Source organism: Buteo buteo, chromosome 12 (assembly GCF_964188355.1).
Source record: "Buteo buteo chromosome 12, bButBut1.hap1.1, whole genome shotgun sequence".
NCBI classification, from domain to species: domain Eukaryota; kingdom Metazoa; phylum Chordata; class Aves; order Accipitriformes; family Accipitridae; genus Buteo; species Buteo buteo.
The window spans coordinates 39,734,122-39,746,517 of record NC_134182.1 but is presented as its reverse complement, the minus strand read 5'-3'; the positions used below and the strand labels follow the sequence as shown (position 1 = coordinate 39,746,517).

The following is a 12,396-nucleotide window of genomic DNA, read 5'->3' as shown; positions in this document are numbered from 1 at the left end:
ATCAAGTGCTGATCACTCTTGAGCTAGCATCATATACCTTCCCCACCTTCACTCCCCCCGCACTGTTACCAGCTTGGTCGTAACAACATTTTTTTTACCTTCCAATGTCTCATCACCATCTGAAATCAACTCATCATCGGAGCATATGTTGAGGATGTTAACGAGCATTTCTGTGACTGTAAGAAATACAGACAGGAAGATTAGAGAGGCCTGGTGCACACACTGGGCAGACAGAGGTATCTGGAGGACGAGCTGGACAAGCAAACGATTTCAAGGTCATTTATACTCAGGAAGTGGAAGCCCAAAGACACTTTTAGCTGCATACTGCTGGTACCTCACAGCAGTACCCAGAGCAGACGACATACTTTACACCTTCTGCCAATGAGGTGGATGCAGTCCAAGCACATCACAGATGAAACAGACGTGGGGAACAGGGTGCCAACATTCATGCAGAACAGCCTGGGCTCGCTGAAGGTCCCGCCTCCCCACCCCAACCCGCACAACAGGCCACCTGGCTCCGAGTATGTAAAATCTGGGGGGAATTCAACCTTTGGTTCCTCAAAGTCAAAAAACCTTTTGCACTTCAGACCTTAACATCATACTCCAAACATACAACACTGGGGCGGAATTAAAACTCACCGGGAGATGTAAAAACCCTTTGCTAAAAAGTTGAGGCAAAGTCTTGGTAATATTGTAAGCTGCCTCGCCTCCTTCAGAATGAAATAAGCCTTTAAATTGAAGTGAATGCTTCCTTTTTGGTGGGCCACAAGCCAATAGGAGATTTTAATTTCTCTGTTGCAAACCCAGAGCAAGAGAAATGTCTCCAAATTCTGAGGTGGGGCTACACCACCCAAGATCAGCTCCATTAGCAATGCAGAAATAGCAAGAAAGGATCGTTTTATTGGTAAAAGCTTCCTAAAACAGGTATCAACAATTATTTTCACAAGAACTTTACTTTACAGTCATATGCAGATCTCCTTGAACTTGCACTGCCTTCCAGTGCTATTTGGTATTAACGAGTTACAACACTCTCCCAACACATTTAATAGCCTGTGGGACAGGTTTCTAACAGTCAGGGTACTATGACCAGTCACTGGGCAACTCGTAACAGATATCCAAATATCTCTTACCCTTTTCACCTACAAAAGGCAAAGACCATGTGAAGACATCCATGAAGTTTGGAAGCCAGTACGGATGAGGGGAACAGTTGAACTGCCTGATGTTCATGACATTGTTTTCATATTTCAGTACAGCAGCTAGGAGAGAAAAAGGAAAGACAACACATGTCCATAGGCACTGTCAACTTCTGGGAGTTGTACCTGCGCTAATGAAACTTCATTATCAACAGGAGGTTGCACTCATGCAGAATCAAACTACCAGCTCTCCAAAATGAAAAGGCTTAAGCAATATTTTTTCAGTTTACCCATTACGTTGATTCACTAAAGCTTATCGTAATAGTGAAGGTCAATTTAACAAAGCTGCTAAAATTTATGCAAATCAGAAGTGATGAACACAGAGCCAAGATCCAAAGTGAGGGGTAAAAAAACCCCACAGCTGAGGAAAGTTCCCCATCATACTCACATGGTTTTAGGGGCACAGAGAAGTTAAAAGCTTGCCTATACTAGCAGCTTCTCTTTTATGGCAGCATTCATCAACAGAGCTCAGTTGTCATGTGGCTGGAAATGAAAGCATTATTCTAGGCTTTATAACTTGACAGCTAATTGCCACAGTAATACATTAAGTCTCCGAGTCAGAGAACCCAGCCACTTCCAGCTCCCCAGCTGCCGTCAGTTTAGCATATAAAGCTCTTTTTCATTTCATGCATAAGGATGCAACCAGAGGACAGTGCAGAGTGGGCAAGGGAAGGGAAGATGGAGAGGGATTTCCTAAGCACGTGAGGACAGTGCTGACATCCAAACAGCAAAAGAGCCCTGGCCTTGCCAGCCTTACCCTTGTTGTTATAGACATCTAGGTAATTTGGTGCAGAGAAGATTGTGATTAATGATGGAAAGCCTGTTGTCTGGCTCTTCCTGTACATTCGGTACCTGAAAAACAGGTCAAGTGTTAAACATACTGGTCTTGCTAAGGATAGCACGAATGCAGACGGAGCCTGCTCAGCTATCAGGCTGCACCGCTTACCCAGCATCCTGGGCTTCGTGAGCTCGGATTACGGATAACAAACTATTGTTCTGCAAAAATTCACAAACTGCAGGATAACTGGAAAACAAAAAGCAAGTACACATTAGTGTGTAGCACAGGAGACCAGACAACACCCACGGTCTTGGTTTCAGGAACCAGCCACTTGCAGCATCCATTCGGTTTGCGTCCAGCATCCCCAAACAAGGCCAGTATTTATTACATCATTCAAAAATTAATTGCAAAGCATTCTGTTAAACAGACCCCTGGTGCCAAATCCTCCCCATCAGCTGGGCTACAAGTGGTCTGTCAGCACAAATGCTTCTTTCTTAGACAGGAAAAGATTATTTCCTAGAGCTCCTGGTACTGTCCAATGCCTGAAAACCACTCAAAAGGCACCCTGCCAGCTAAAAGAAGCATCTCTGCTGTCCGATACCACAATTTCATAGAGCAACATATCCAAAGAGAGCTCAACATTATAGAAGGAAAAAACAAAGAAGATTTTGTGCATAAGAGCCAAGTGAAGACTACTGCAGAGCCACATACACTGTAAAGTCCCACAGAGTGATCCAAGTAGCAATTTATCTCCCTATACACCTTAGTGTAAGGGCAGACAAAAAGCTCTAGTCCATCAGAGCCCCCTAAAACACCACTTACCTGTAGAAATAGGAGCAGCCTCGAACAGTGTTGTGGGCAAAATGCTCCAGCGTTTTCTCATTGCCGTAATCCTCTGATGGATCGGACCAGAGCAGGTCACACATTGGACCAAAGGCTGGAGGCTCCTTAAACCTGTCTAACTGAAAAACGTACACAAAAATCAGGACAATGCTGGTGAAAGCTGCAGCAGTGTACACACACCTATGGTGTGGACTTGCAGAGCACAGAAGCCTTGACCTGGAACTCCATGCAGGAATCAAGCAAGCCATTAACCACACTATTAATCGTAAGCTATGTGAAAGGACCATGGAGGTTACTTACTTTCCTAATGTCATCTAGACACGTGATTTCTGGAGACAGTCCTCCATGAACACACAGAAATTGCTGGTTTAAGAGGGCAGCAAGAGGAAGACAGTCAAATGTATCCATACACGCATCATACACTCGCTCCGAATACTTGATTCGACCTGGAAAGATGGGGGGCAGGGGGAGGAAGAGAGGGAAGAATTGAATTCATTTACTCATTTACACAACAAAGACTGCTCAGCTGAAAGCAGAGGGTTTGTTGTTTGTTTTTTTTTTTTTTTAATCTTTTCTTTTTTTCTTAGAGGGGAGTCATTCATGCATCCAAACCTACATGATATAAGAAGCATTAAGCAAAGCTTTGATCAGCCAAAGTGCTGATAAATAAGTTCAAGGAACCTAACTCCTAAGGTGATATGGAAACTCTACGTCTATGGCCCACCAAGTCGAACTTTGCATCTGTGTATCAGTGAAAATGCTGACTTAGAAAATGCTTGTTGGACATGAAGATAAAAAGGCTTCACAGTAATCTGGACATGGTCAAGAATATTAATCTCCTTTCAAGCTATTTTCTAGAACACCTGCACCAAGATTAACATAGAAAAGAGGCTAGGTGCTTGCCACTAATAAAAAACTTGGGATACTAATAAAGCCATCCTGTCACTTTCCTACATTCATACTGCACCCCTAGACTCCAAGAGTCTTACCAGCCTCAGCTGCTAGGCAGATTATATACTGGAAAATGCAGCAGCTGTTTAATTTGGCACAGCAATATTACACAATCATTTAAGATAGGAATTGCCTTTTCAGCTGGACATGAGAGCTTTGAGTCAGAATTTGACCAAGATGCCTGCAGTTAAATAAATCTTCACACAGGATCTTTCAGGACTACAAGTGATCACAATCTCCACTGGATGCCTCATCTTAACAGAGGTGAAGAGGATGTTTCGATACATTAAACAGAGATACCATGGCCTTTCCGAAAGCAGCTTAGCTTTTACAGCAAGCCTCCAAGTACGTTCAGAAATCTCTCTCAACACTTCCCGTTAGAGCAGAGAGCAGGAGCAGAGATCACCACACATCAAGCGCGTCTTCTTGCATCTGCAGCCCCTTCGCAGGGCAGCAGTATGTTAACATAGCCAGATCTTCAAGAAAGCCCCATTACTGCTATAAAACACGTCTCTGCCTAAAGCAAAAAAAGTGCATTAATGGAAAGTTTACGTTTCCTCCAGCTTTATTTCAGAGATACTAACAGGTTTTTTCAGTTGCACGCTATGATACAGGAAGTGGAAAGGCAGTATCTCCTGTTTTCCAAAGGGGGAAAAAACCCCATCACCTCTGGCTCTCTGGTTCAAATTGAGCCCAGCTCAACAGGAGCTCATCTACCACCATCTGATGACTACGGTATCCAGCAGAGAGCTGGCTGGTGTTTTCCAACTCATTTCTGAGTAAACAGATGTCATCATCTCAGTACCTATCAGACTTACCCTGTCCAGAAGCATGCAGAGCTAAAGGGCTAAAGACTGGACTTGTGCCTTGTCTGTAACTATTCCTTGAGCTTGGGTCCTTGAGCAACTATTCCCTAATAAAGAGCTGCACGTTGCTGGTGTATACCTTTTTTATTGCTTGGAGGAATGACTGTCATCCTCTGGGGAGAGGGGTCATTCCCTGACCTTTCATCATCATTGTTTTAAAAATACGTAAATGCTGCATGAAACTATCTTTAACTCAACTAAAATGATCTTAAAGGTAATGATTCTCTCTAGTGCAAACACTGAGGAACAAATCCTTTATTTGCTTCCAATTGTAATCACTGATCCCAGCTGCACAATCTGGAGCTGAAAGTCATTTGGCAGTAATTATATGTTGCTGGGCCTGAAAGTCGGGGGGGGGTGGGGGGGGGGGGGGGTGCGTGCAACTGGCTCATCAGCAAGACAGGGAAGATGTGTTCGCATTTCTTCCATCCACACTCATTCTTTGTAACCAGAAGGCCACATCAACATGCACTCAGTACTTTACAGGACTTATATATTTTGGGGTTTTTTTTGGTTGTTGTTTTTTTTTTTTTTAGCAGGAGCTGAAACAGGAGAAGAGCTATGTACGCAGAAAAAACCCAGATGACAGTTTTTACAGCTCCAGAGCTAACCAGTATCACTCATAGCAGGCACAAAAATTAAGACCCACACCTGGTCACAACACATTAATATATTTAAATCCTCCTTATACTGCTGATACTTACATTCCTGCTTAAAGGTGAAGTATTCTGTGAGGTGCCTGCACTCATGGTTCCCTCGAAGGAGGAACAATGTTTTGGGATGATTTATCTTTAAACTCCATAAATACAGCACACACTGCAAGAAAGGGAAGGAGGAGATGGCATGTAATAAAAACCTTTTATAGGGCACTAATCATCCGTAGACTTCACTAAGTGTTTCTGGGAAGACACCCAACAAGCTGAATTCAAAGTGGAACCCTGATAGAAACCCAGCTCCATAATCGGCAGTAGATCTTATCTTGGCCAACTTCACCAGTGGGGGAAAGCCACACTGAGCATTTCTCTATATTAGGCCTGAGTTGGAGAAGTGACAAATGAGATCGCATTCAACTGAAACCAGCTCTGGGCTGGGTGGGGGCAGCTTTTCCTTCCAGCAGAAACCAAAGCAAAAAGCACCCATTTTCAGAGCAGCAAAGCAAAACCAGCTGCGCAGCGAGATGTGCACTCCAGATGTCCCACTGCAATCGAAACCAGAGACCATCAAGTATAGCAGCCAGCCATCTTGCTAGACATTTTATCAAGTGCATTAAACATCAGAAAAAATTAAACTTCATCTTCCCCACTGACTTCCCCCCCCGCCCTGTTTTTCTGCTTACGCTACAGTCATGTGAAGTTCAAGTTCAAAACAGGAAAAGCCTAGCCAAAAAACAAGCTTAGTAAAGCCTTCTGGCTTTGAAGAGGGCTCTCCACATCCCCTATCTGAGCAGCAACACCTGTAAAAAGATCATCTTTGATGAGGTGCAGACCAAAGTCAAACTGAAACACAATCATTTTTACCAGAGACCCAGAAATATTTCATGGTGGCTTTCCAAAAAGCCTACGTGAAGAAGGGAAGGGCTGGAAAGCAAGTGTGCTTACCCTTCTGTGCTATACATTGTCAAGCTGACAGCTAAATCAGCTGGTATCTAGCATGGGGAAATGTTATCACATTTCCCTTGTTGATTTTGAGTGCTGGAAGGACAACCCATAATGACAGCAAGCTTGAAGATCTGGATTAAAGTCTCTAATAAGAGCTTACCCTTTAGGCTGACATGTTACAGAAACGGCACACACTTTGAGAACGTGAACCATGAAGTCTGTCAACAGTTTTACACTTAAAAACATTGCTGATCTGGTGCACAGATCTCCGGGAACCAGTTGCTGTGTCAGGGAAACAACCTCCAGAACCAAAATAAACCAGTTTCAAGTTAGTTTCCAGTACAGACACCTTAGATATCAAGGTATTTAAGCACTGAACCTGCTTACCAAGGTAAGCTCTACATTAGTCATTCCGGCTACATGCAGGATCCCTAAAACCCTACGGAGCTGTAAAGCACCCATTTCCGTCTAACTCTGAATTCAACCCCACAGAAAAAAGACTGGATAGCAAATTCTGAATTTTAAAATTGAACAGAAACAAAACCAGCGGCAGGTAATTCAAGCTGTCATTAAGGCTAGCAAAATAATGTTTTATTGCATCTGTTAACAGGAGGAACATTCCCAACAAAACCATTTCTAATTATTCTGTGATTTAAAGCTTTAGCCTCCTGTGTTTGCAACCTAAATATCACTTTTCTGGGCTAGCATGAGAACTGAAAAGTGAAAGTCACTATAAATGAACCAAGTGACTTGCTAAGGACTGGAGAAAGCAACCAACCCTGGCATCACTAGTTCAAAGCAAAGCAAGAAAGTAGAGACACAGCATCAATAAAGAGGAGGATTTGGGATGTATAGAAGGTCAGCAACTTGCATAAGAGAGATTTAAAAAACACATTTGAAGTGTTTTGAAGTGAACCGAGCCACTCGGCACCACAATTCTTCCTGGACATGCAGCAAGCAAACCACAGACGTCAAGAGCAAATGTCTCTGGTATTGCTGCAGTTCCCCGTGGTTTGCAGCTATTTCATAAGGACATGGGGGCTACCAGGTACTAGTGGGGTAATGATGAGTAAAGGACATTCGCCAGTCCTCGCGAGCTCCAGAGGGGCTGGAACAAGGAACAAGGGAGGTTTCTAAACTCGCATGCCTCGGATGCTTCCTGGTGTTTTGTACGGATCCCTTTCCCAGACTTTCAAGGCACTGTGCCCAGGAATTGATTACTGCATGTTTACAATAGCCTAGTAGCAACTCGAGACAATTATGGCTTACTTGGCTTAAATAATCTACTTCTCTCCTTATTCTGCCTATCAGTGTGGAGCCCAAAGCCAAGCATTTGGGCCCATGCCCCCATTTGATTCCCCCCCTTTCACTCGCAAGGGGAAAGCTCAGCAGGTCACGGTGGGGGAACTGTAAGAAGAATTGCTACCTGCAGCCCCACACAAATTCAAGAGGGGCTACTGCCAAACCTGCCTGCAACAAGCCACACCGAAATCTCTCGTACCATTGACAAAACCCAGCATTTACAAGAAAGTTATAAACATAAAGCCTGCCAGCTCTTCCCGGAGTAGGCACAGAAGAAACAGCACGGCAAAACTCCTGCATCCCGGTCCCACGTTTGGCCCACAAATCTACCTTTGCTTGTGCCTTATAACATTGACTGGATCTCTTTAATATTATTCTGGGTAAAACAGTGCATTCAATCCTGGCTAGATTACTGTACATACAATTCTGTAATTAGACAGCAATCATGTGTCCCATTGTAACTGGATTTGAAAAACTAGCCTGGCAAAGGTGTATGCCATTATCACGCCATTTTTACTGATAAATCTCCTCTTTCCATATATTCTATTTTTCGTCATAATAATTGTTTCATTTTATAATTAATAAAACAATTCTACTCATTGTATTCTGGCAGTTCTGGCTTCATGGACAAGGATGGTCCCGTATTGACTAACACAGCACAGACCTCTCTTGCATAAGGGCTAGGAGATGTAACTAAAAGCTTAAAGCACTTTGAAGGAAGCATCTTTCCCACTTGCAGACTGACGAGAGAATCCTTCATCGGGATGCTGTCTCATCAGCATCTCCAAATGGAGGTGTTCAGCCCAATTTCCATGCTGCCTGTCAGCCCCTTCACTACAACATTTTGAGTCCGTGGCCAGTTAGTCTCGCTGTCGCAGCGGGCTTTGTGGCATGGACTGAAAGCAAACACTTTGCAGAGTCCTCTTCCACTAGACATCAGCCGCTGCAGCTTTCACACGGTTGCTTCCCTCCCCTCTCCCCCCACAACTCTTTTCTTTTAAAAAAAACACAACCAAACCACACTTCATGGCCTCATTATACTTACTGGGAATGAACGTTTTTAAATGAGAATTTCCCTAAGCCAGAGGCCCAGAAATAATTTGTTGAAGACATCCAGCTGAGCTGATGAACAGAGGCTTTCGGGGTTTTTAAAGGTTTTGCCTGAGCCACAAACTGCTCCTTTTACCTTGACAACCAAATACTCACAGCAATGGGGAAAGCTTGCAAGGGTTATTTGGGCTGCTAATAAGCAACACGGTTTGCCTTAACACCTCCTTGGCCCCCAGTTTTGCATCTTGTTTCCTGATTGCCTGCATCAGGATGCAATTATACAATTACCTCCTATTTCATTCAGTTAAAAGGTCATGATTATCAGCTGCTCTGGGCAGGCACTGGATTCATATCCCCACCCAGCACATGGATGCACAAGTTTGTGTGGTGACTCATGAAAGCCTGATGATGCTGGCTCTCCACCTTCCCAGTGGTGAAAGCCCAGGGAAATGTGGATGCCTTTCCATCACCTGAGCCTCTGGGATAAAGTGATCAAAACTCCAAACCCAAAACATTCACAGATCAGCCATCTCTGCACTTTAGAGGACAGTTGCTACAGCTTTGCATTTTATAGAAGTCTTTAAAAAAAATATAATGCAAGGACACCCATTCGGCATTGTTAACTCTTTACTTGTAGTGATCCTCCAAGCCAGCAGCAAACCTCCTGTTGTTTCACCATAGAAATCAGTTTCTGCACACCCAGGTGGGAATCTCTTAAAACACATCGGCTGCACTTTGCAGTAGGTGGAAATAAGAGGCACACATCAATAGGAACAAGGGAATCAAGTCTTCTAGATTCTGCTTTATCAGTGACATTTGGATCAGCCCCCGCATGTACTAATCAAAGCCCACCCTGATTCGTGAAAGATCAATGCTAGCTCTGTGGGGTAATGGAGCACTTGGTGGCTTTCCCTCTGCAGACGCAGGGTGAAAGGGGAAGGAGGAGGAGGGTCAAAAGCAGCATGAAGTAAGAACTTTGTGCTCAGACCTTACAAAGACCAATTGCTCCAAGGCTTTCCAGTCTGAAAACGCCAGGCTGCCTTGCACAGGCCCTGGGTTGGAGTGGCAGGCCACAACAGTGACCTGATGAGGTTTACCTATAATTTTCAAACCTTCTTCCTCAAAAAAAGTAAAACGCCTCTTCCCACCACCTCTGTTCTCCAAGGTGGACTCATCATCCATCCCCCTGGAATTCTTCCATACTATCACAGCCTGGAGAGACAAGGGCACCGATCCCCAACTCCAGCACTCACTTCTGCAGATCTGGGAGTAAAATCCCCATATCAGATCAATTGCAGGGTAAGAGCTAAGAGTGGGAGAAGCACTCCACCACCCAGGATCTGTAAAATTTGTGCGTAGACACAGGGTACAACAACTCTCATTTGAAGGTTTCTTGGTTAACACCAAAAAAAATCCACACCTTATCTCAGAAAGAGTTGCTGTGCTATAATATAATCTCTTTTCCAGGTAAATACACTTAAACTGCAAACCTAATTTGCACAAGCCAAGCCATTTAAACAAGCGGTCAGATGCTTGTTTTTCCCCTTCCTCCCCAGGGGTTATGGGGCTCCTCCTGCCAGCACCACCAGAAATCCCAACGGCCACAACCCCACCTTTCGAGCATCCGTCCCCGCTACCCCAGAAACTGCTCATCGTCACACCTTGGCTCACCGTCAGTATTTAGGAAGACACGAAGCACAAGGCTGGAAGCAAGCCAGAACGCTACTAAAGCACAAGCTGTCGGCAGTACCCTCCTAAATCCTCTGCAGAATCCTTCCAAGAACCGCTCGCATTAACTGCTTTCATCGCTGTCCGTGAGAATTCCTCCCCAAAATTTAACTGAGAAAGATTCCTCTGCAGACCCAACAGCTCAGCTATTCCTGCACTATGATATGCACCCTCCCTCTTTGAAGAGAAACCACTTACTCTGTTATTCCAGGCCAGCTTTGACACCTTTCATGCCCCCATTTTCCCAAACACCCCCCGTTATGTTGCCTCCAACTGGAATAAGCACTCCTTTTCCACTCAGCTCTGCCTGTGAAACCAGAAGGCTGCAATCCCTTGGGGTTTGTGGCATTTGCTAATAGCTCTCCCATCCTGCCTGCCCTGTCTCTCACAGGTCTTCAGTGAGTTAGCAGCAGCCACGGGGACCCATTGATTACTTTGCCCTTTAAGACCAACAACTCGCAGTGTTACCCAATACTTGGTTGGTGGCATCCCACAGAGCTGCAAAATCCTAACACGATGCCAGATGTTTGGCTGATGTCTGTAAGGTGACAGTGTTACTGTGACAAGGCAGATTGTCACACGGGCACAGCATGGCTAGATACACAATTAAATGCCTCAGCACTAAGCTCGTGGGTCACAGCGAGATGTACAACAGCCTAGGTGATTTATTGCTCCTTTCTCCTGACCCCGTCTCTGGCATTGCAAGGTTGATGCTTTCAGGGGGACGGTAGGGAAGCAGTGACTCAGTAGTGTAGTGCTTTCTTTTCCCTGCTAAGCTGAATCCTGAGAGTTTTTAAACATTTGCTTCCCACTGCCTGGTAGGATCCTGTTGCCTGCAACATACAATCAACTCTCCCTCTTGTTCCCCTGACTGACAGCTACAAGTGATATTAAAACTTGAGTTCAGAAGCCAGAATTTAGTCATTAACCCCACTGCTGCTGTTTAACTCTGTCACTGGGTGAGGATCCAATTCAAAATCATGACATTTGGCCATCGCTTTTCTGCCAAAAATCATACTGTAAGTTACCTACAACATGTTCTTCCTTGCATGCAAAACTAGACTAGAGCATAAAATCCAGCATAAGAGAGGTCTGTATTTGCTAGTTCAGTTCAACACTTTCGGTTTGTTTAGTACGAGCACCCCCAAGCTCAACTTTATTTGTCACCTCTATACTGAAGTAGCCTCTGTCCACGTAGTCTCCCAGGAAGAGGTAGCGGGTGTTATTAGGTGATCCTCCAACTTCAAACAACTTCATCAGGTCAAAAAACTGCCCATGAATGTCACCGCACACTAGGGGAGGAAGAACAGCACAAAAGAGGGACAGAATTACATGCCAAGAAAAGAAAGGTCATGATGGCAACAAGGAGCATAGCATGGCTGTGCTTTGACCCAAGCCACCCCTGCTTTACATCCAGCTTCTGCAAAGATGTACTCGATCTACACCAGCAAAATCCTCTATTCTGAGAGTTCAGGCAATTTAAAAAACCTTGTTGATGGAAGGAACACAGAAAAAAACCTGCTACTTTGAGCAGCCTGTGCTTCCTAGATGGCCCTTATTTAGGACTCCAGTCGCAGAAAGCTCTCTGACCTGTGATCGGAGCCTCCACTTCAATCATTGTCTTCTCATGCCTAAGGATGGCAGCCCCATCGTTGATGATCTTCAGCGCCGCATCCTCTTCCAGGCGCCCTTCCTTTACCAAGTGGCTCTTCAAGACGTCAAGCCTAGGCTTCCCATCCTCAAACACCTCCTTCAGAGTGAGCCGCTGCGTGGGAGGAAACGGGACAGCTGGAAATGGAAGTGAAGAAGTTAGCAACACGTCTCTTTTCGGGGGGAAAAAGAATTACAGTCTTTTCAGCAGAAGGCTTTCATTCCAAGCCTCAAGACGAGCATACACTCAGAAACATACTTTCACTGAAATTATGCTCTCAAATACCGAAAGAAGAAAAGCTATGCTGCCAGAGCAACTGAATACACCCCTCAGCATGTTTAAAAAGCCACCGTATGCAGACTAAATGCCATATGCATCCACAGAAAACGCAGGCACCAAAGCTGTCTCCTAATTCGGTGTGGATAGTTGTCATCGT

At 44.6% G+C, this 12,396-nt stretch overlaps 1 protein-coding gene across 4 annotated transcripts in view; it reads right to left on the bottom strand.

The window, feature by feature from the left end:
* Positions 1 to 12,396, bottom strand: part of PPP3CC (protein phosphatase 3 catalytic subunit gamma) — a 38,720-nt gene that overhangs the window by 10,490 nt on the left and 15,834 nt on the right. For all 4 annotated transcript variants that reach the window (XM_075043534.1, XM_075043537.1, XM_075043535.1 and 1 more), the window contains exons 2-10: positions 11,900 to 12,097; positions 11,477 to 11,601; positions 5,336 to 5,447; positions 3,115 to 3,260; positions 2,794 to 2,933; positions 2,140 to 2,217; positions 1,951 to 2,045; positions 1,131 to 1,256; positions 99 to 176 (exon numbers count right to left, since the gene is read on the bottom strand). In XM_075043534.1, the coding sequence (XP_074899635.1) occupies positions 99 to 176; positions 1,131 to 1,256; positions 1,951 to 2,045; positions 2,140 to 2,217; positions 2,794 to 2,933; positions 3,115 to 3,260; positions 5,336 to 5,447; positions 11,477 to 11,601; positions 11,900 to 12,097 (1,098 nt within the window). The remainder of the gene's footprint in view (positions 1 to 98; positions 177 to 1,130; positions 1,257 to 1,950; positions 2,046 to 2,139; positions 2,218 to 2,793; positions 2,934 to 3,114; positions 3,261 to 5,335; positions 5,448 to 11,476; positions 11,602 to 11,899; positions 12,098 to 12,396) is intronic.